The sequence below is a fragment of the Pristiophorus japonicus genome, chromosome 3 (genome assembly GCF_044704955.1).
Source record: "Pristiophorus japonicus isolate sPriJap1 chromosome 3, sPriJap1.hap1, whole genome shotgun sequence".
Taxonomy (NCBI): domain Eukaryota; kingdom Metazoa; phylum Chordata; class Chondrichthyes; family Pristiophoridae; genus Pristiophorus; species Pristiophorus japonicus.
Window position 1 is genome coordinate 242006220 of NC_091979.1, and position 24072 is coordinate 242030291.

Sequence of the window (24072 nt, forward strand, 5' to 3'; positions counted from 1 at the left end):
GCTCTGTGGAACCGTTCACAGCAGTCTCGGGAAATATCCTATTTCCCGTATGTCCAGTCCACACCTGCTTTTATAATCCCTAATAGTGCAGTTTTAGCTATTTATGCCTCATCCATGCCTTTGTTACCTCCAGATTTGACTACTCCAACGCACTTCTGGCTGGCCACCCACATTCTATCCTAGGTAAACTTGATGTGATCCAAAATTCGGCAGCCCATGTCCTAACTCGCACCAAGTCCCACTCACCCATCACCCCTATGCTTGCTGACCTACATTGGCTACCGGTTAAGCAACGCCTCCATTTCAAAACTCTCATCCTTGTTTTCAAATCACTCCATGGCCCTTGCCCCTCCCTATCTCTGTAATCTCCTCCAGCCCCACAACCCCCCTCACCCCGAGATGTCTGCGCTCCTCTGATTCTGCCCTCTTGAGCATCCCTGATTATAATCGTTTAACCACTGGTGGCAGTGCCTTCAGCTGCCTAGGCCCCAAGCTCTGGAATTCCCTGCCTAAACCTCTCTGCCTCTCTACCTCTCTTTTCTCCTTCAAGACGCTCCTTAAAACCTATCTCTTTGACCAAGCTTTTGATCATCCGCCCTAATTTCTCCTTATGTGGCTCGGTGTCAAATTTTTTGTCTCATAATACTCCTGTGAAGCGCCTTGGGACATTTTACTACGTTAAAGGTGCTATATAAATGCAAGTCATCATTATTATTATTCTAGAAAACGAGACAAGTTCTAGTTAAGGTACCCCACTCTGGTTGGATGTATTTCTGGAGGTTTCATTATATGACGTGCCACCTCCCACGCTCCTGCCAAATAAGCAAAAGTGTTCAAAGACAATGAGAAAAAAAACATAATTTTTTTAATGCCCTGATGATTTTACTCCCGGCTGTTGCTGGTGGCCGTGTCCTGGAGATCGATCTTCAATTCCTAGGGACTCCAGTAGAATCCTGGAGGGTTGGTCACCCAAGCTTTTGCTGCTAAAGTCACTGGCTGGAGATCCTCTGTGTCTCTGCGTGAAAGTGCAGTACATGCTGTAAGGTATTCGCTTAGTGTAAGGAGGAAGCTAAGAGGCTGCAGGGCAACTTGGATAGGTTAGGTGAGTGGGCAAATGCATAGCAGATGCACTATAATGTGGATAAGTGTGAGGTTATCCTCTTTGGGGGCAAAAACAGGAAGGCAGATTATTATCTGAATGGTGACAGATTAGTAAAAGGGGAGGTGCAACGAGACCTGGGTGTCATGGTACATCAGTCATTGAAAGTAGGCATGCAGGTACAGCAGGCGGTGAAGAAAGCAAATGGCATGCTGGCCTTCATAGCGAGAGGATTTGAGTATAGGAGCAGGGAGGTCTTGCTGCAGTTGTACATGGCCTTGGTGAGACCACACCTTGAGTATTGTGTGCAGTTTTGGTCTCCTAATCTGAGGAAGGACATTCTTGCTATTGAGGGAGTGCAGCTCAGGTTCAGCAGACTGATTCTCGGGATGGCAGGCCTGACATATGAAGAAAGACTGGATCGACTCGGCTTATATTCACTGGAATTTAGAAGAATGAGAGGGGATCTCATAGAAGCATATAAAATTCTGACGGGATTGGACAGGTTAGATGTAGGAAGAATGTTCTCGATGTTGGGGAAGTCCAGAATCAGGGGTCACAGTCTAAGGATAAGGGGTAAGCCATCTCGGACCAAGATGAGGAGAAACTTTTTCACCCAGAGAGTGGTGAACCTGTGGAATTCTCTAGCACAGAAAGTTGTTGAGTCCAGTTCGTTGGATATATTCAAAAGGGAGTTAGATGTGGCCCTTACGGCTAAAGGGATCAGGGGGTATGGAGAGAAGGCAGGAGTGGGGTACTGAAGTGCATGATCAGCCATGATCATATTGAATGGTGGTGCAGGCTCGAAGGGTCGAATGGCCTGCTCCTGCACCTATTTTATATGTTTCTATGTATGCTTCATGGGTTCTTTGCTTAAGAATTCATAGCCACACATTGCCATTAAGAACTAGTTGGTTTATTAGCAAAGGCTTAACAATCACATTTCACATTACCAGTTCATCCACCAGGCTCACAACCACCTGCCTCATCGTGGATCCCCCGAACCCAACTGGCTGGGGTTTTATTGAGTCTTGTGAACATCATGTGACTGGCTAAGTCACTTCCAACTGAACAGCTCTGCAATTATTTTGGTAGAACGTTTATACAAGTGCCCCCTTTGTAAGGGCACAAAAACCAACAAATTAACTGACAAACATTACAGGGAACCTTGACAATCAAATTAAATTAAAATTTTATTTCCTGTTGAAATGATACATTCCAGTCCCTCTGGTGCCCATCTCTCATGGAAAGCGTACCGGTGGACACCGCGTGCTCCATCTCCAGGGACACCGTGGTGCCAATGTAGCCATGGAAGAGAGGCAGGTAGTCGGGTTGAATGATCCCCTCCTTGTAGGACACCAGGAGCAGTCCTACAAGGAGACCCTCCGACCTGCCCGCTCCCCTCCGCACCAGGTGCCCAAAGATTCGGAGCGTGGTACTGAAGTGCAGCCAAAAATCGAATAAAAATTCAAATAATGGAAGAGGGGCTGCAACCTCACACATTGCACATACATGTGGAACACGGACTCCACCAGACCGCAGAAATTGCCGACGGCCTTGGAGTCCATCAACCGACTTAAAACGTATTGCACGGGACTGCCCCTTGCAACACCCTCCAGGCCAACTCCCCAATAAATAAAATAGAGAGCACTCCATTGGGGACCCCCGCCTCCTCCATCGATAGCAAGATGGTGCGCCATGGCATATCCGGACGGAAGACGAAGATGGCAACGTGGAGAGTGTGCAAGAGCAGCCCTTACAGGAATCCCCTTCGCAAAGCATGGAGGGGATTTCCCGGAGGAGGCTCAAGTTGTGAGGCGCCGGCACCCGAGGGAGGTTTTGGGGCTTGGCGCCGATGAGGAATCCCGTCCGGATGGGGGTCAGTTCGGATGGGATCGGACCCACGTGCTTGAGCCTCCTCGACACACCTAATGGAGTCAGGGCCCAGAGCCGTTTTTAGCGACTCGATGGCATTGGCCGTGCGCCGGACATCGGCCCAGGACAGGCTGCTCCTTCTCCATCGAGCAGGTCCCTGACCCTGGTCACCTTGCCAAACACAGGCCTCTCGTCCGCCTGCCACCTAAAACCGCGCTCGTGGAGGTACGGTTTCCTGAGCAGTGGCTCCCGAAGGACAGCCACCACTCGATCAACAGCTCTACAAACCTGTGAGCATACTCACAGGTGCGTAATTTGAAATCTCACAATTGGGGCCATTATGATTCACCATCACAGTGGAAAAAGCTTCAAGAGGCTACAGGAGAAAATATAAAAATACAGAGAAACAAATGATGGAAATAGACTGGACCATTGCAGAGCTCAGTGACAACAGCATAATGCTGCCTTGGCCTGGTTGTTATAGGCTAGTGCTTGCAGGGTTGATACGAATTATAAGAACATTTGACTTAGGAGCAGGAGTAGGCCATACAGCCCCTCGAGTCTGATCTGCCATTCAATAAGATCATGGCTGATCATCGACCTCAACTCCACTTTTCCACGCGATCTCCATATCCCTTTATTCCCCTAGACTCCAAATATCTATCTCAGCCTTGAATATACTCAGAGACTCAGCATCCACACCCTCTGGGGCAGAGAATTCCAAAGATTCACCACCCTCTGAGTGACGAAATTCCTCCTCATCTCAGTCCTAAATGGTCGACCCCTTATCCTGAGACTGTGCCCCCTAGTTCTAGACTCTCCAGCCAGAGGAAACAACCTCTCAGCATCTACCCTGTCAATCCCCTTCAGAATCTTGTATGTTTCAATGAGATCACCTCTCATTCTTCTCAACTCCAGAGAGTATAGGCCCATTCCTGTTGACCCACACAGGCAAACATGGATATTTGATCAAAGCGGAGCAGTCTGTTATTTTGATTTTATGCCCCGATGTTCAAGTGACATCAAGTTTAATGGCAAACTCGTGATCGTTCTGGTTTAATGCTCCACCAACTGGTGAGACATTACATCTGTTGTGGGTCTCAGTTAGACTTGACAGAGTGACATAGCAGACTAGACTGACGGAGACATCACATCGCGAACCCTCCCAGGCCTCTCTGAAAGGTCATCGCTGAACGGGGATTAAAAAAACACTCACTGGGTTAACAATGACTAATGCTCAGGACGAAGCAAAGCATTTTGAAGAGGGATTATTTTATTTATGCTCCGATCGTGAGGCATCAGTGGAAAATGGAAGGTTCCTGGGAGTTTGAGTTGCATCAGCTCCTGGAAAACTACAAACTTCCTTCAGTGTGGTCCGTTCATTCCAACATACTGAGCTTTGCTGTGCAAGAGAGTCTAAATAAATGAAGACCTTTAGACTGTGTACTCCTGACGCTCTTTCTGTTACTCGGCAAAACCAGTTGTGCGAACACTGAAAGAAAGAAAAGAAAGACTTACATTTATATAGCGCCTTTCACGAGCACCGAACGTCCCAAAGTGCTTTACAGCCAATGAAGGACTTTTGGAGTGTAGTCACTGTTGTAATGTAGGAAACGCGGCAGCCAATTTGTGCACAGCAAGCTTCCACAAACTGCAACGTGATAATGACCAGATAATTTATTTTTTGTTATGTTGATTGAGGGATAAAAATTGCCCCCAGGACACCGGGGATAACGCCCCTGCTTTTCTTTGAAATAGTGCCTTGGGATCTTTTCCATCCACCTGAGAGAGCAGACGATGCCTCCATTTAACGTCTCATCCAAAAGACAGCACCTCCGACAGTGCAGCACTCCCTCAGCACTGCACTGGAGTGTCAGCATGGATTTATGTGCTCAAGTCCCTGGAGCGGGACTTGAACCTACGACCACTGAGGCTGTGTACAACTCTTAAGGAAACACTGCTTGGAACCTAAGCACTATCATAGGAACATAGGAATAGGAGGAGGCCATTCAGCCTCTCGAGCCTGTTCCACCATTCAATGAGATCACGGCTGAACTGTATCCTAACTCCCATCTACCCGCCCATCAGGGCAGACACACATCATTTTGCTAGTTGCAATTACATTTTCGGCAATCAAAATGTGTTCGATCATCTTTGGAATATATTTGCATTTAAATAGTGAGTGCAGATAACTGTCATCGAGCAGAAATTATTCAGATGGAGTACAGAGCTCAGCAACATGATTCAATTAATGTCACTCGAGTAGTCAACACAGAGTTCTTGAAGGATGCTTTTGCACATTTAGCTTTTTCTCCCAGCAGCGAACATTGACAACCCGAATCCCTTTACGTCATGGCAGAAAGTTTTTGGTTGTCGGTCATTTTTTTAAATGCAATATGTGACATTCGACATCAGGTATATTCCTGGTACGCACAAACCCGAGGTGGGGGGATGCAGGGGGATGGAGAGGGGTGGAATCGCCATGGTATTCTACAATTAGAGTTAGAAAGGAGAAAGGAGCTCTCATTGCTCTTGTGGTAAGATTGGCATCAGATTAAATCGATTTCAAATCTCAAATTGGTTTTATTTTACCACAGCAGGCTTTATATCCAAATATTAAGAGAGAGAAACAAGGATTGTTCTTAATATCCTGTTTACTTTTATCTTGGGAGATTTTGGGGTGTATTTTTCTGCTATCGCTAATGTATAGGACCACATTGATGCAACATATAGAGGAAAATTGGGTGGGAAGGAGTGCAGGCACATAAGGGAGCCCGTTTGATTTTCTGTCCATTGAACAGAGAATCAGGCACATTCTTTTTCCCAACCTGCGATCCTCCCTTTCTGGTTTTCCTTGCTGCACTGTGCCATGGTGATCTAATACACCCAGGGAAAGCAGTCCCTCTCTCACCTTGTTCTAACCTTCACAATACTGGTGATTCCCCCCCCACCACCACCCCCTCCCGCCCATCACCATTCTCGCCCCCTCCTCCTCCTGACCGTGTCAGCTGTGGCTCAGTGGGTAGCACCCTCGCCTGAGTCAGAAGGTTGTGGGTTCAAGTGCCACTGCAGGGACTTGAGCACATAAATTTAAGCTGACGCTCCAGTGCACTACTGAGGGAGCGCTGCACTGTCGGAGTTGCTGTCTTTCGGATGAGATGTTAAACCCGAGGCTCCGTCTGCCCTCTCAGGTGTAAAATATCCCACGGCACTATTTCGAAGAAGAGCAGGGGAGTTATCCCCGGTGTCCCAGCCAATATTTATCCCTCAATCAACATAACGAAAACAGATTACCTGGTCATTATCACATTGCTGTTTGTAGGAGCTAGCTGTGCACAAATTGGCTGCCGCGTTTCCCACATTACAACAGTGACTACACTCAAAAAAAAAGTACTTCAATGGCTGTAAAGCGCTTTGAGACATTTGGTGGTCGTGAACGGCGCTATATAAATGCAAGTCTTTCTCTCTTTCTCTATCACCCGCCACAGTTTTGTTTCAGACCATTGATTAGTTTCTTTGTGGACAGGATTTTTTACTGCTTGTTGCGACTGGTACAGTCATATATTGGCGTCATCGGATTATAAAGTGAATCCTGGAAACACTGCGACAGTCACGCATAAAATTTAACCTCAAGTTTCATGAGTTTTTGATAAGCTTCGAGGACAGATTGAGGAGTCTTTCTACAGTAAAAGAAAAGTTATGAAGAATCCTTCCTTCATGACAATCAAATGATCATTATTTAGCCTACAGTGTTAAAGATCTGCTCATATAGACAGTTAGCCATGCAGGTGTAGGCTGAGGGAATCCAGCCTGTTGCATACATATAGACTTGAGATGATCAAACATTCCATGAGGCACAATGGGAGTGGTTGTCAGTGGTAGTGTAAAATGGGTCATAGCGAATCGACAGCCCATTTTAAACTCTGCTAATTGATATTCCACCGATTTCAACGTTGTAAACTGGGTGGCCGATTCACTTTTACCATTTTCATAGAATCATAGAATGGTTATAGCACAGAGGGAGGCCATTTGGCCCGTCGAACCCATGCCGGCTCTCTGCAAGAGCACTTCAACTACTCCCACGCCCCCCCGCCCATTCCCCGTAGCCCTGCAAAATAATTTTCCTTCAGGTACTTATCCAACTCCCTTTTGAAAGCCACGATTGAGTCTGCCTCCACCACCCTCTCAGGCCGTGCATTCCAGATCCTAACCACTCGCTGCGTAAAAATGTTTTTCCTCATGTCGCCTTTGGTTCTTTAACCAATCACTTTAAATCTGTGCCCTCTGGTTCTTGACCCTTCCGCCAATGGGAACAGTTTCTCTACTCTGTCCAGACCCCTCATGATTTTGAACACCTCCATCAAACCTCCTCTCAACCTTCCCTGCTCCAAGGAGAACAACCCCAACTTCTCCAGTCTATCCAAGTAACTGAAGTCCCTCATCCCTGGAACCATAAATCTCGTAAATCTTTTACGTTCTAGCAAAGACCGATTTTACCAACAATGGTTCCTGTGCCGGTGGTGCATGAGCGATTGCTGACTGGAAGGATTCGATGTAACTATTTGAACTGCACTTTTTTTGACAGACATGCGACAAGCCCCTCCCCGTCAAGCTTTGCCCCACTCCCCCCAGCCCGAATCTTTCCATCCACGTCATGCCGAGAAGCAGGACCTGAGGTTCCGACTCTCCCCCCGCCCCGGTGGGCTTAGGGAGGCGTGGGGGAGAGAGTGAGAGAGGCTGGGGGAGAGAGAGAGAGAGGCTGGGGGAGAGCGAGAGGGAGGCTGAGGGAGAGAGAGAGGCTGGGGGGAGAGAATGAGAGAGGCTGGGGGGAGAGAGTGAGAGGCTGAGGGGGAGAGAGAGGCTGGGCAGATAGAGAGAGAGAGGCTGGGAGAGAGAGAGAGAGAGGCTGGGGAGAGAGAGAGGCTGGGGAGAGAGCGAGAGAGAGAGAGGCTGGGGAGAGAGAGTGAGAGAGGCTGGTGAGAGTGAGGGAGGCTAGGGGAGAGTGAGAGAGGCTGGAGGAGAGCGAGAGGCTGGGGGAGAGTGAGCGAGAGGTTGGGGAGAGAGAGAGAGAGACTGGGGGAGAGTGAGAGAGACTGGGGGAGAGAGAGAGGCTGGGGAGGGAGAGGCTGGGGGAGAGTGAGAGAGGCTGGGGGTGAGGGGAGAGTGAGAGAGGCTGGGGGGAGAGTGAGAGAGGCTGGGGGGAGAGTGAGAGGCTGGGGGAGAGAGAGAGAAAGAGGCTGGGAGGAGAGTGAGAGAGGCTGGGGGAGAGTGAGAGAGGCTGGAGGGAGAGAGTGAGATAGGCTGAGGGAGAGAGTGAGAGAGGCTGGGGGAGAGTGAGAGAGGCTGGGGGAGAGTGAGAGAGGCTGGGGGAGAGTGAGAGAGGCTGGGGGGAGAGAGAGAGGCTGGAGGAGAGAGAGAGGCTGGGGGGAGAGTGAGCAAGGCTTGGGGAGAGAGAGAAGCCGGGGAAGAGAGAGACTGGGGGGTGGGGGGAGAGTGAGAGAGGCTGGGGGTAGAGAGAGAAGCTGGGGAGAGAGAGAGAGGCTGGAGAGAGAAAGAGAGAGACACGAGTTGGGGCGGAGAGACACAGGTGGGAGGAGGTCGAAGGGAGAGAGGGAACTCAGGGAAGACGGATCACGTTCTTGCAACCCCCTACAAGGGACATCGTTGGAGTGGATGATATCCAGAAGTCACGACATTGTCACTATTCACTTCATACCCAATAAACCTGTTAACAATCCGCACACATTGCCCCATCTATGGTGGGGGGGAAGGATGTACTTGGACTGGGGTAAGGCACTTTGCCTGGGGGAGGGATGTAGTTGGACTGGGGTAAGGCACTTTGGCTGGGGGAGGAATGTACTTGAACTGGGGTAAGACACTTTGGCGGGCCCTTGCTGTCTTATGGGGAACTCTGTCCTCTGTCGCTTCAGGAAGTCAAAGTGGATCGAGTTACAATTTGAAAAGCCAGTGAGACCTTGGGATGGGCGATTCCAGTTACACCTTCAAGCGAAACTTCAGGGTGTGGCTTATCTTCCAAAGGGACCAATCATAGACAAAGGACGGAGCATTGCAGCCATTTTGGCAGCACAGATAAGCACGTCCGGACAAATTTAGACCAGGGTTGAAGAGTATAGACATGGAGTGGATTCATAATCTAGTTCTTCTTGATCCAAATTTGGTGATTCAGAAGTGCTTGCGCAGAACTTTCCCTCGGGAGATTAAATGAATCGGGTAATGTGCGCGTTAGGATAGATTGTCATCGGCCAATAGAATGGGCGAGCTAGATGGGCCATATGCCCTTTTCCTGTTCACTGCTTTCTTCTGCCCCATTCCTCTAAAGGAAGTTCTCCCTTTTCACTCAGAAGGTATTGATTTTCAGGCTCTGTTCATGCTACAGCTATGGTGTGGGCAGGAAGCGGTTTTGCTGAATCCGGATACATGGCCGAGCTCCTCCAGGCTGTCTCACTCCACTTCACTTAGGAGTCTTTACACTCCTGATTTACACAGCAGGTTTATGATTGGTTTAAAGTGGTTTTGGCTTCATACGGACATTAAGCTCACGGAGTGCGAGTCATTGAATCATTGCAAATTAAACAAATATAACTTGAGGAATGCGCAAAATAAACAGAATAGCAACACTAAGTAAACTGAAAACATACTCAGACAAGTAGAAATTCAAGAAAAATACGACCAACAATTAAATATCCACATATCAAAGTTCCCCATACATGCTCCATCCAATTACAGTATAAAATCACCAGGTCCAGGAATCTCTTTCATCACTTCTCTATAACACTACACTTCTCAATTCTTCCCTTACCTTTTCAAAATCTCTAATCTGCAGCTTTTCCAAAGCTCACTTATTCCTAGGAGTGATTCCAAGACTTGATCGTGAGTTTAAAAAAAATAATTCACGGGATGTGGGCGTCGCTGGCAAGGCCGGCATTTATTGCCCATCCCTAACTGCACTTGAGAAGGTGGTGGTGAGCCCCCTTCTTGAACCACAGAGGGGCAGGTAAGAATCAAGCACATTGCTATGGGTCTGGAGTCACGTATAGGCCAGACCGGGTAAGGAAGGCATGTTTCCTTCCCTAAAGGAAAGTGAACCAGCTGGGTTTTTACGACAATCCAGTAGTCACCACTACTGATACTAGCTTTTTATTTAATTTACTGAATTTAAATTCCCCCAGCTGCCATGGTGGGATTTGAACACATAATTTCCCGAATTATTCGTTCAGGGGGCTGAAATTGCCCATCGCCGGAAACGAGGTGTGCCTACAGGTTTCGATGTGTTCTGGCCGCCCCAGTGCACGGGCGGCCTAATCGTCGAAATTCAGCACTTCAGGGATTTTATTGGGAGCGGGGCAGAAGTGGGGGTGGGGCGGAGTGAGCAACTCTGCAAGGCATCAGCGCCGCGCTGATGACCACCTCGCGCTGGCACGTCACATGGTCCCTCCCCTTCGGTTAAAGGGGAGGGCCGCTGTGAGCTCTGTAGCTACTTTACTGGCAAAAACTGGGCCACCAGGGAGGGTTTCGGCCGGGCCAGCAGCCTGGCACCCACGAGGGGGCTGCCAGGCTGCCTGTTGGTGGCTCGGCCAAACCCGGTGTGCATAATTGTCGGCGCAACCTGGCAGTCGGCCGGCGGGAAAAAAATAACATGGTGGCCATGGCAGTGCGCCCTCCCCTTTAAGGGCGGCCGTGCCGCCCAGCCATAGAGAGTGTACTGACTGTCGGGGTCACCGATCGGCGGCGGGGCCACTCCCGCGGGGCAATACCGGGAAAGGGGCAATTTCCCGAGGGGGACCCGCCAGATGGTAAGGGTTCGGCGCGCACACGCCATAGCAAGGAAATGGGTGGAGCAATCCCGGACACCGCTCCAAAACTTAGGCAATTTCCAAAAAGGCGGCCCCTCTGCGGAGACTTGGCGGCCATTCCGCGCCGCCCCATGGCCGCCTATTCCAGGCAGCCAGAGGCCTTATCGGAAGGGGCAATTTTGGCCCCCAAGCCTCAGTATTACTAGTCCAGTAACAATACCACTATGCTACCGCAACCGTTTAGTGACTATTAAAACGAGGGGCCACTAACTCTATCTAAAATTAGATAATGAAATCTAATTTTGCAACAAGCTATTCCATCAAAAGAGAGACTTCTTACTAGTGACTGGGCATGAACATCACAGAGTGATCATCCATTAGGGTTAAAATAAGAGACAAAACTCTGCGGACACAGGACCCGAATGTAAAGAATTTTTTATTTATTCATTCATGGGATGTGTGTGGCTTTGGCAAAACCGACATTTATTGCCCATCCCTAATTGCCCTTGAGAATATGGTGGTGAGCTGCCTTCTTGAACTGCTACAGTCCCGTGTGGTGAAGGTGCTCCCACAGTACTGTTAGGGAGGGAGTTCCAGGATTTTGACCCAGAGACAATGAAGGAACAACTGATAAAGGGATAGTGAAAAGCAAGAATGTGTGCCTGATTGTCCCCCATTTCCCAGCCCAGGGGCTTTGAGCTGGGTAAAGTGCCCCTACTTCTTAAAACACTCTCCGAAATTACACATTAGTATCCAAGAAAAAAAGAAAAAAGAAAAAAAAATTGCATTTATATATCGCCTTTCACAGTCTCAGGAAGTTCCAAAGTGTTTCAGAGGCAATGAAGTACTTTTGGAGTGTAGTCATTGTTGTAATGTAGGAAACGCGGCAGCCAATTTGTGCACAGCAAGCTCCCACAAACAACAACGTGATAATGACCAGATAATCTGTTTCTGTGATGTGGATTGACGGATAAATATTGGACCAGGAGCCCGGGAGAACTCCCCCGCTCTTCTTTGAAATAGTGCCGTGGGATTTTACACGTTCACCTGAACGATCAGACGGGACCCCGGCTTAACATCTTATCCGAAAGACGGCACCTCCGACAGTGCAGCACTGACTCAAAAGCAGCATCTCAATCTGCAAATCAAAGTGACCTAGATCATGTTTCATGAAGAGATCATGGTGGTTTAATCTCAAGCAAAATAAGCAGTTGTAGAATTTCAGTCTGCAAATCATTGCTCCGTTACGTGTTTACACAGTGTAGTGATATATTTATACTGCGAGCATTTACCATGCCCAACTGTGACAGCAGCATGAAAAATGCCCGGGCCTGTTATTTTAAGCAGCGTTTCACAGAAAAATGTTCCCGCTCAGCAGAAAGCTCTCAGCACGGCTCGTTTTGCATGAACTTTTTGCTTTTAAATAGTTTACGCTCGTTGTGGTACCTCTGACATGCACGGAATTAATGAGCCAGGCGTTTTAATCCCTGCAAGTACCCCAGTTCCATGCCTGTCAGGTTTTCTCAAAATATTTTTTACCTCTTTATTACTCGAAATATTACATAGAAACATAGAAAATAGGAGCAGTAGTAGGCCATTCGGCTCTTCGAGCCTGCACCGCCATTCAATATGATCATGGCTGATCTTTTATCTCAACTTCATATTCCCGCTTTTCCCCATACAGCTTGATGCTTTTTGTGTCTGGAAATCTATCTATCCCCCTCTTAAATATATTCAGTGTCTTGGCCTCCACAGCCTTCTGTGGTAGAGAATTCCACAGGTTCACCACCCTCTGAGTGAAAAATTTTCTCCTCATCTCGGTCCTAAATTTCCTACCCCATCTCCTGAGACTGTGACCCCTTGTTCTAGACTTCCCAGCCAGGGGAAACATCCTCCCCGCATCCAGTCTATCCAACCCCGTCAGAATTTTATACGTTTCAATGAGACCCCCTTTTATTCTTCTAAACTCAAGTGAATACAGGCCTCGTCGACCCAATCTCTCCTAATACCTGACAGTCCTGCCATCCCAGGAATCAGTCTGGTGAACCTTCGCTGCACTCCCTCTATGGCAAGTATATCCTTTCTTAGTTAAGGAGACCAAAACTGTACACAATAGTCCATTCTGTTTATATCCGCCTCGCTCTGAAAACGAATGAATTCAAACGAAAAAAGAAAGACGTGATATTGTTGGATTAGTTCTTTGCAGGAACGCTCAGCTTTGCTTGTTCCCTTCCCCTACCTGTTGCCCCCGCGCCCCCCGCCCCCACTCCTGACACACCCCAGCTCCATCTCATCACTATCTTTTGGTGCAGTGTATCATCACAAACATTGACCAATAGGAAGCATTCTTGCTGACGAACTGAGTGTCTCAAAGACAGGGGCGCCCGAGTTTATTGTTTCCGTGGTGCCTCACATGCAACATCAGAAGCCACGTATAAAGTTTAAATCCATGTGCCACCAATTTGCATATATATCTCCAATTGCTGATACCAACAGATCTTGGGGTCCTGTTTTTGGATGTATAATAAGAACATAAGAAATAGGAGCGGGAGTAGGCAATTTGACCCCACGAGCCTGCTCCGCCATTCAATAAGATGAAGGCTGATCTGATCTTGGTCTCAGCTCCACTTCCCTGCCCGCTCCCTGTAACCCTTCACTCCCTTATCGTTCATAAATCTGGCTAACTCCACCTTAAATATATTCAATGACCCAGCCTCCACAGCTCTCTGGGGCTGAGAATTCATGACCCTCTGAGAGAAGAAATTCCTTCTCATTTCTGTTTTAAATGGGCGACCCCTTATTCTGACATTATCCCCCTAGTTCTAGATTCCTCCATGAGGGGAAACATCCTCTCTGCATCTATCCTGTCAAGCCCCCTCAGAATCTTATATGTTTTGATAAAATCACCTCTCAGTCTTCTAAACCCCAAACAGTATAGGCCTAGCCTGCTCAACCTTTCTTTATATAACAACCCCTTCATCTCAGGTATCTGTAATGTATTTGCTTTGTGGTTTCTTTGCTTCAGAATTCATAGCAACATCTTGCTATTAAGAACTAGTTGGTTTATTAACAACGGTTCTAACAATCACACTACACGTTACCAGTTCATCCACTAGGCTCACAGCTACATATAGAAGAATGAGAGGTGATCTTATCGAAACATATAAGATTATGAGGGGGCTTGACAAGGTGGATGCAGAGAGGATGTTTCCACTGATAGGGGAGACTAGAACTAGGGGGCATAATCTTAGAATAACAGGCCGCCCATTTAAAACTGAGATGAGGAGAAATTTCTTCTCTCAGAGGGTTGTGAATCTGTGGAATTCGCTGCCTCAGAGAGCTGTGGAAGCTGGGACATTGAATACATTTAAGACAGAAATAGACAGTTTCTTAACCGATAAGGGAATAAGGGGTTATGGGGAGCGGACAGGGAAGTGGACCTGAGTCCATGATCGGATCAGCCATGATCGTATTAAATGGCGGAGCTCACACATGAGGCATTGAAGAATCCCCAGCATCCACCGACCTCATTCCCAAATACAAGCCACCCCCATTGGGAAAGGGGCAGAAGAAATGGAAAACTCAGAGAACATAAGAACATAAGAATTAGGACCAGGAGTAGGACCTACGGCCCCTCGAGCCTGCTCTGCTATTTAATAAGATCATGGCTGATCATCGATCTCAACTCCACTATTTCACCCGATTTCCATATCACTTTATTCCCCATGACTCCTAGGGGCCGAAATTCAGGTGCACCAGAAAGCTGGTTTTGGAATGGTACTCACTGCTGGAAATCCTGGTACACGAAGTAGATTTTTTCAAAGCCCTACAGGAAATGGATCATAGTGGGGGTGGGCCTTCAATTCCAAACCAGGCTGACTGGCTGAAAATGAGTCGGTGGGGCCGTCCGCCGCTGTCAATCAATGTGGTGACATCACAGCACGTGTGTGTCACCACGCTCTCTCCTCGCTGGTAAAGGGGAGACATTCGATCATTTTTTAACTTTGATCACTGGGCCACCAGGAAGAATTTCTGTCGGGCCATCAGCCTGGCACCCAAGAGGGGGTGGGCAGCCTGGCCGAACCCGGGAGCAGTATTTTGCTGGCCGATTGGCGGGGGATCGATGGATTCAGGTGAAAATTGATGGCTAAGTATTTTTTTATTGCTCAACGTTGGCCGTGCAGCAACTTGGTGGGATGGGGTCCAGGCCAAAAAATCCTCAACCTAAATTTAGGTCGAGTCGGCCTGTTGACCCCAGAACGGTGGCCATTCAATTTTTAGGAATGGCCGCTGCAAACGGACAATAACGGGTCTCTTTGAGACCCTGAATTTCAGCCCCCAAAAATCTATCGATCTCAGCCTTGAATATATTCAGAGACTCAGCATCCACAGCTCTTTGGGGCAGAGAATTCCAAAGATTCACAACTCTCTGAGTGAAGAAATTCCTTCTCATCTCTGTCTTAAATGGCCTACCCCTTATCCTGAGACTGTGCCCCCTCGTTCTAGACACTCCAGCCAGGGGAAACAACCTCTCAGCATTTACCCTGTCAATCCCCTTCAGAATCTTGTACGTTTCAACATCAACCACATCGTGTTCCTCTTAATTTAACAACTGGTTGTCCAAACTGTCTAGCTCTTTATCTGGGGAGCTCACTTAATGGGAGGTGTATGTAAAATGCGCTGTCATATAAAAATAATAATTTAGAAATATGCAGTTTTATATTTACAGTACTAAGATAGTTTAGGATTGTTTAAAGAGCTCACAAGTGTGATGTTTACATTGGCCAGACTGCAGAATTTAGTGAATAATGAGGTGTTAGATCAGTATCAAATTACATTGAATGATGTTGAGGAACAGTGATGGAGAGCAAGACAGTAATAGCCATTTACTTAAAGGGGTAACAGATCTCACTAAATGGTACTTTTCAAACTGAATTTTGAACTTTACAGTTCAGATACTCAGTGTCAGTATCAGGCAAGCCTAGGTTAAGTATAGCACAGATTATAGATGCAGTGCTGCACTGCCGGAGGTGCTGTCTTTTGGATGAGACGTTAAACCGAGGTCCTGTCTGCCCTCTCAGGTGGACGTAAAAGATCCCATGGCACTATTTCAAAGAAGAGCAGAGGATTTCTCCCTGGTGTCCTAGGCCAATATTTATCTGGTTATCAGATTATCTGGTCATTCTCACATTGCTGTTAGTGGGAGCTTGCTGTGCGCAAATTGGCTGCCACGTTTCCCACATTGCAACAGTGACTACACTTCAAAAAGTATTTCATTGACTGTAAAGCGCTTTGGGACATCCAATGGCCATTGATTGAGGGATAAATATTGACCAGGACACTGGTGAGAACTCCCCTGTACTTCTTTGAATAAGTGGCATGGAATCTTTTACGTCCACCCGAGAGGGCAGACGGGGCTTCGGTTTAATTTCTCATCCAAAAGAAGGCACCTCCGAGAATACAACCCACTGAGCCACTGGCTGATACCTTGTGCACGTGAACCCTTTGTTCTCTTTGTTCATTCACAGCCTTTCGCTTCTTTTCATTGAGTGTATATCCTGCTTCCTTGTGTACATATGATCACATTGTTACTCCTCCAAAAGCATGCTACATCACACTTATCCACACTCGTGTCAAACTGGGGGCAACTAAGGATGGACAATGAAAGCAGGCCTTTCTAGTGATGTCCAATCCCGAGAGTGAATTGAAAAAAGGTGGATATACAGGAACCCATTGAATTGTTTGAAGAGAAAGGGGGTTCTCCCGGTATCCTGATCAACATTCATCCCTCAAACATTGCCATTAACAACAGATGAAGTGGTCATTTATCCCATTTACCGTTTATGGGACTTAGGTAAGAACATAAGAAACAGGAGCAGGATTGGCCATACTGCCCCTCGAGCCTGCTCCGCCATTTAATAAGATCATGGCTGATCTGATCTTGGCCTCAATTCCACTTTCCTGCCTGTTCCCCATAACCCTTAACTCTCCTATCATTCAAGAATCTGTCCATCTCAGTCCTGAATATATTCAACGACTGAGATTCCACGGGTAAAAAATTCCAAAGATTCTGAGAGAAGAAATTCCTCCTCATCTCCGTCTTAAATGGACGACCCCTTATTCTGAAACTATGGCCCTTTGTTCTAGAATCCCCTACGAGGGGAACCATCCTCTTAGCATCTATGTTTTCGAGCCCCCTGAGAATCTTATATGTTTCAATAAGATCACCTCTTATTCTTCAGTGAGTATAGGCCCAACCTGCTCAACTTATCTTCATAAGTCAACCCCCTCATCCCAGGAATCAACCCAGTGAACCGTCTCTGAACCGCCTCCAATGCAAGTATATCCTTCCTTAAATAAGGAGACCAAAACTGTATCAGTACTTCAGGTGTGATCTCACTAATGCCCTGTGCTGCGTGCAAATTGCCCCATAACAGTGACTGCACTCGTTTAGTAATTGACTGGCAGTGTGGAGCTTCAGGTCGTCCTGACCATGTGAGAGGCACTTTATAAATGCCAGTTCTTTCTTTCTCAGAGGATCTTTCATGCAGTGTTGCAGTAAAAAATTATACAGGAGCTGGCACACACAGCACGGAAAAATAGAGGGTGCCTCACGCAGTGTTAATGAAGATGATAAAGGAGATGTCACAACCAGTATGGATTTGTACTGGAGAGTGTGGTGTAGAGATGCAGAACAATGTGTGCTCTTTGATGTAGCTCTGGGGAGCGTAGACCCCAGTACTTTAAAAGATTTTTTTAAATGAATCATTGAGCTCGACATAAATGTGTTCTGCAATCCTTCAAACCACTTTTCCTGATTTGTTGCGACATTAAACATATTTTTTGATCATGTTGTACCAGCCATTTGAATGGCAAATTAGGCATAACAACAACAACTTGTATTTATATAGCGCCTTTAACGTGGTGAAACATCCCAAGGTGCTTCATAAGAAGTATTATGAGACATAAAATTTGACACCAAGCCGCATTAGAAATTAGCGCAGTTGACCAAAAGCTTAGTCAAAGAGGTAGGTTTTAAGGAGCGCCTTGAAGGAGGAAAGAGAGGTAGAGAGGCGAAGAGGTTTAGGGACGGAGTTCCAGAGCTTGGGGCCCAGGCAACAGACGGCATGGCCACCAATGGTTGATCGATTATAATCAGGGATGTTCAGGAGGGCAGAATTAGAGGAGCGCAGACATCTCACGGTGGGGCGGCGGGGGTTTGTGGGGCCGGAGGAGATTACAGAGATAGGGAGGGGCAAGGCCATGGAGAGATTTGAAAATAAAGGAGGAGAATTTTGACATTGAGGTGTTGCTTAACCAGGAGCCGATGTAGGTCAGCGAGCACGGGGTGATGGGTGAGCGGGACTTAGTGCGAGTTAGGACATGGGCTGCCGAGTTTTGGATCACCTCTAGTTTACGTAGGGTAGAATGTGGGAGGCCAGCCAGGAGTGCGTGGAATAGTCAAGTCTAGAGGTAGTAAAGGGACGGATGAGAGTTTCAGCAGCGGATGAGCTGAGGCAGGGGCGGAGACGGGTGATGCTAACCTCCACCAGAGCAAGTTCACCAGATGCATGCTGTAAATAAGAAAGGGGAAGTTGATGGCTTATTATAGCAGACACTTGACTTGATCGCCGGGCGTGAGCAGTTTTTCACAAACCCATTTCCCCGCAATATTTTCGCAGAGCCCAACAGCTACCGAACAATGGTGGGACGGACGATTAACGGGAGCCAGCTGGGAAAGGACTACATCCAGCTCAAGAACTTGCTCCAGTCTGTCCGCTTCTACACGAAGGCCAGCCTGTACGGGCCCAACATTGGCAGACCGCGTAGGAATGCTGCTGCACTGCTGGATGGGTAAGTTATCAGCGAAGCTGTGCGCAAGGGAGTCAGCCACAGCTGTGGGCAATTTACTCCATCGCGCAATGACTCCGAAGTTTGCTCCAAAATGATAGGCTAATCCTGCACTTAAGTCATCATCATCATAGGCGGTCCCTCGAACGAGGATGACTTGCTTCCACAAGAGTTGACAGATGTTTCAATGAAGGACTCGATGTTCCAGTCTTGAACTCCAATTGAGGGGGTGGAAGATGCGCGTGCATTGATTTTTTTAACTTGTGATGACCGTTGCACTTCAACCACCACACGGGCTCGACAGAGCTAGGCCTTGTGCAGTAACCAAAGGATTGACTAACTAACAGAAAACAGAGAGTCGGGACAAATGGTTCATTCTCTGGTTGGCAACCAGTAACTAGTGGGGTGCCGCAGGGATCAGTGCTGTGACCCCAACTATTTACAATCTATATTAACGACTTGGAAGAAGGGACTGAGTGTAATGTAGCCAAGTTTGCTGATGATACAAAGATGGGAGGAAAAGCAATGTGTGAGGAGGATACAAAAAATCTGCAAAAGGACATAGACAAGCTAAGTGAGTGGGCAAAAATTTGGCAGATGGAGTATAATATTGGAAAGTGTGAGGTCATGCACTTTGGCAGGAAAAAAAAATCAATGAGCAAGTTATTATTTAAATGGAGAAAGATTGCAAAGTGCTGCAGTACAGCAGGACCTTGGGGTACCTGTGCATGAAACGCAAAAGGATCGTATGCAGATACAGCAAATGATCAGGAAGGCCAATGGTATCTTGGCCTTTATTGCAAAGGGGATATAATAGCAGTGAAGTCTTATTACAGCTATCTAAGGTATTTGTGAGGCCACACCTGGAATACTGCATGCAGTTTTATTTTCCATATTTACGAAAGGAGACTATGAAGGTATGAGGGCAGAGTTGGCTAAAGTGTACTGGGAAAACAGATGGAAGTGTATGGTTGATGAACAGTGGTGTATGTTTAAAGAGATATTTCACAACTCTCAAGAAAAATATATTCCAGTAAGGAGGAAAGGGTGCAAGAGAAAAGAAAGCCATCCGTGGCTAAGTAAAGAAATAAAGGACGGTATCTGATTAAAAACAAGGGCATACAAAGTGGCCAAAACTAGTGGGAGGACAGAAGATTGGGAAGCTTTTAAAAGCCAGCAAAGAATGACTAAAAAACTGATTAAGAAAGGGAAGATAGACTACGAAAGTAAACTAGCACAAAATATAAAAACAGATAGCAGGAGTTTCTATAGGTATATAAAAAGAAAAAGAGTGGCTAAAGTAAATGTTGGTCCCTTAGAGGACGAGACCGGGGAATTAGTAATGGGGTTCATGGAGATGACAGAAACTCTAAACAAATATTTTGTATCAGTTTTTACGGTCGAGGACACTAACAATATTCCAACAGTAAATAGTCAAGAGGCTATAGGGGGGAGGAACTTAACACAATCACAATCACTAAGGAGGTGGTACTCAGTAAGATAATGGGACAAAAGGCAGATAAATCCCCTGGACCTGATGGCTTGCATCCTAGGGTCTTAAGAGAAGTAGTGCAGGGATTGTGGATGCATTGGTTGTAATTTACCAAAATTCCCTGGTCTCTGGAGAGGTCCCAGCAGATTGGAAAACTGCAAATGTAATGCCCCTATTCAAAAAAGGAGGCAGACAAAAAGCAGGAAACTATAGACCAGTTAGCCTAGCATTTGTGGTTGGGAAAATGTTGGAGTCATTATTAAAGAAGCAGTAACAGGACATTTGGAAAAGCAAAATTTGGTCAGGCAGAGTCAGCATGGATTTATGAAGGGGAAGTCATGTTTGACAAATTTGCTGGAATTCTTTGAGCACGTAACGAAGGGGGTGCATAAAGGGGAACCAGTGGATGTGGTGTATTTGGACTTCCAGAAAGTATTTGACAAGGTGCCACATAAAAGGTTACTGCACAAGATAAAAGTTCACGGGGTTGGGGGTAATATATTAGCATGGATAGAAGATTGGCTAACAAACAGAAAACAGAGAGTCGGGATAAATGGTTCATTCTCAGGTTGGCAATCAGTAACGAGTGGGGTGCCACAGGGATCAGTGCTGGGACCCCAAATATTAACTTGGAAACATAGAAACATAGAAAATAGGTGCAGGAGTAGACCATTCGGCCCTTCAAGCCTGCACCACCATTCAATAAGATCATGGATGATCATTCACCTCAGTACCCCTTTCCTGCTTTCTCTCCATACCCCTTGATCCCTTTAGCTGTAAGGGCAATATCTAACTCCCTCTTGAATATATCCAATGAACTGGCATTTACAATCTATATTAACGACTTGGAAGAAGGGACTGAGTGTAACGTAGCCAAGTTTGCTGATGAGACAAAGATGGGAGGAAAAGCAATGAGTGAGGAGGGCATAAAAAATCTGCAAAAGGACATAGACAGGCTAAGTGAGTGGGCAAAAATTTGGCAGATGGAGTATAATGTTGGAAAGTGTGAGGTCATGCATTTTGCCAGAAAAAAATCAAAGAGCAAGTTATTATTTAAATGGAGAAAGATTACAAAGTGCTGCAGTACAGCGGGACCTGGGGGTACTTGTGCATGAAACACAAAAGAATAGTATGCAGGTACAGCAAGTGATTAGGAAGGCCAATGGAATCTTGGCTTTTATTGCAAAGGGGATGGAGTATAAAAGCAGAGAAGTCTTGTTACAGCTGTACAGAGTATTGGTGAGGCCACACCTGGAATACTACGTGCAGTTTTGGTTTCCATATTTACGAAAGGATATGCTTGCTTTGGAGGCAGTTCAGAGAAGGTGCACTAGGTTGATTCCGGGGATGAGGGGGTTGACTTATGAGGAAAGGTTGAGTAGGTTGGGCCTCTACTCATTGGAATTCAGACGAATGAAAGGTGATCTTATCGAAACGTATAAGATTATGAGGGGGCTTGATAAGATGGATGCAGAGAGGATGTTTCCACTGGTGGGGGAGACTAAAACTAGAGGGCATGATCTTAGAATAAGGGGCCGCCCATTTAGAACTGAGATGAGGAGAAATTTCTTCTCTCAGAGGGTTGTGAATCTGTGGAATTCACTGCCTCAGAGAGCTGTGGAAGGTGGGACATTAAATAAATTTAAGACAGAAATAAACAGTCTCTTAAACGATAAGGGGATAAGGGGTTATGGGGAGGGGAAGTGGAGTTGAGTCCATGATCAAAAAGGAGTTAGATGTAGTCCTTACTACTAGGGGAATCAAGGGGTATGGCAAGAAAGCAGGAATGGGGTACTGAGGTTGCATGTTCAGCCATGAACTCATTGAATGGCGGTGCAGGCTCGAAAGGCCGAATGGCCTACTCCTGCACCTATTTTCTATGTTTCTATGTTTCTATCAGATGAGCCATTATCTTATTGAATGGTGGAGCATGCTCGAGGGGCCGTATGGCCTACTCCTGTTCCTATTTCTTATGTTTATCCAGTGGCAAGGGTTAAACCAGGATGACTGGAGACCTTTTCTGCTGCACGGACCTAGTGCGCACACATATCGCAGTGTGGGCTGGCCCGTGCTGCCCGTGGGCCCTCGGCTCTTCTGGGCCCCGTACCCTCATTCGCTGCCCCTTTGCCCACGATGTTCCAGGGCCCGGCGCTCCAGCTCCATTTAGAGCCCCGACCTGCAGTGGTGTTCTCACACAGGTTGGGGCGGCCCACGATTGTTTTAACTAGCTGGCTATTTTGATGGTGTCATGAGGAGAATGCGATAACTGGTTACAGCCTGAAGATTTCTGCCTACTTTATACTAATATGATAAACTCAATGCACTTAAGTAGAAGGCTAACGACAAAGCAAAAGTTACATGATTTCAGCTAATTTTCCAACAAGGTCCAGGTGGTCCATGGATCTGGCTCCGGCTCCTGAGCAGAGACACAGCTTACCTACAGCTAAAGCTCCGCCCTCCCCAAGACAACAGTCAAATGAAAGAGAAAAAATTAGTCAAAATGATTTGCCCTACTGCCGCCCCACCCCCCCATCTTTAATATCTCACATTAGAACACTGACTACACTCCAAAGGTACTTCATTGGCTGTAAAGTGCTTTGTGACGTCCTGTGGCCATAAAAGGCGCTATATAAATGCAAGTCTTTCTTTTTAAATGGGCACCGCCATCGTGGAATAGAATTCAACGTTTAGGAAAGCAGAAGATGTGACGGTGTAAATCGCACGGAGCCTGGTCACTGCTGTACTGCTGTTTGATCCCATCCTGGCCAGAACTTCACATGGCTCTTTCCCCCAAGCTGCAACCACAAACCCTGCCCCTTTAACGTCCAAGTGTAAGCGGAGGCATATCAACTTAGCTTGCATTGACTTTATCAGATTAGTATAACGTAGGCAGAAATCTTCAGGCAGTAACCAGTTATCGCATTCTCCCCACGGCACCCTCAAACTAGCCAGCTAGTTAAAACAAATAAAAACAACCACCCACTGACTCAAATTCCTTTTCCCACAAAGGGACGTCAGCAGAATTAGAATATTGAGGAAACAATACATACACCCAGCATTTATGTTCAAGTTAAAGACAGATTCTCCCCCTCATCCAGTTCTCCCCTCCCCGGCCCCCAAAGATGCTGTCATGTGGTTGTATCGGCCACCCCAAGGTACCTTGCCCAGCCAGCCATTCTTCATCTGTGAGGCCAGACTGGCTATTTGACCACAGAGGCCATAGTAGCTGAGTACATTTGTAAGGGGTTACTATCTTTATGGGGGATTTTAAAATGGTACTCTCTTCACGGAAGCGTGTTAAAGGTATATTATCGTCATGGCGGCAGGGCGGGGGGGGGAATATTAAAGGGATACATCTTCATGAGGGATATTAAAGGAGTATTATCTTCATGGGGGGAGGGGCTTTAAAGAAAGAAGACAGACTTGGATTTACATAGCGCCTTTCATGATCACCGGACATCTCAAAGCGCTTTACAGCCAATGAAGTAGCTTTACAGCCAATGAAGTACTTTTGGAGTGTAGTCATTGTTGTAGTGTGGGAAATGCGGCAGCCAATTTGCGCACAGCAAGCTCCCACAGACAGCAATGTGATAATGACCCCATAATCTGTTTTTTTTTGTTATGTTGATTGAGGAATAGATATTGGCCTCAGGACACCGGGGATAACTCCCCTATAAAAGAGATACATCTTCATGCACAAAGTCTTTGACAACCTATTCTTCAATTCTTTACAAACTGGTGATGCAAAGGCATAAACCACATTGAAAGACGTCATTGCCTCTTGCCTGTGAGGGGAGATTTCCTGAGTTGTCACTGCTGGTAAGGTAACTCACTGCCTGCCAGCCCACATCAGAGGATGACACGATTTTCCAATATACATTGGCAGCAGGCGTCGGAACATCTGCCCTCTGATGGCATCTTCTACTTCTTAGACATTCCCT

General features: G+C 46.8%; 1 protein-coding gene across 1 annotated transcript in view; it reads left to right on the top strand.

The window, feature by feature from the left end:
• hpse2 (heparanase 2) overlaps nt 1–24072 on the top strand; it is a 570820-nt gene that overhangs the window by 259244 nt on the left and 287504 nt on the right. The window contains exon 6 of the mRNA XM_070873950.1: nt 18471–18642. Within this exon, the coding sequence (XP_070730051.1) occupies nt 18471–18642 (172 nt within the window). The remainder of the gene's footprint in view (nt 1–18470; nt 18643–24072) is intronic.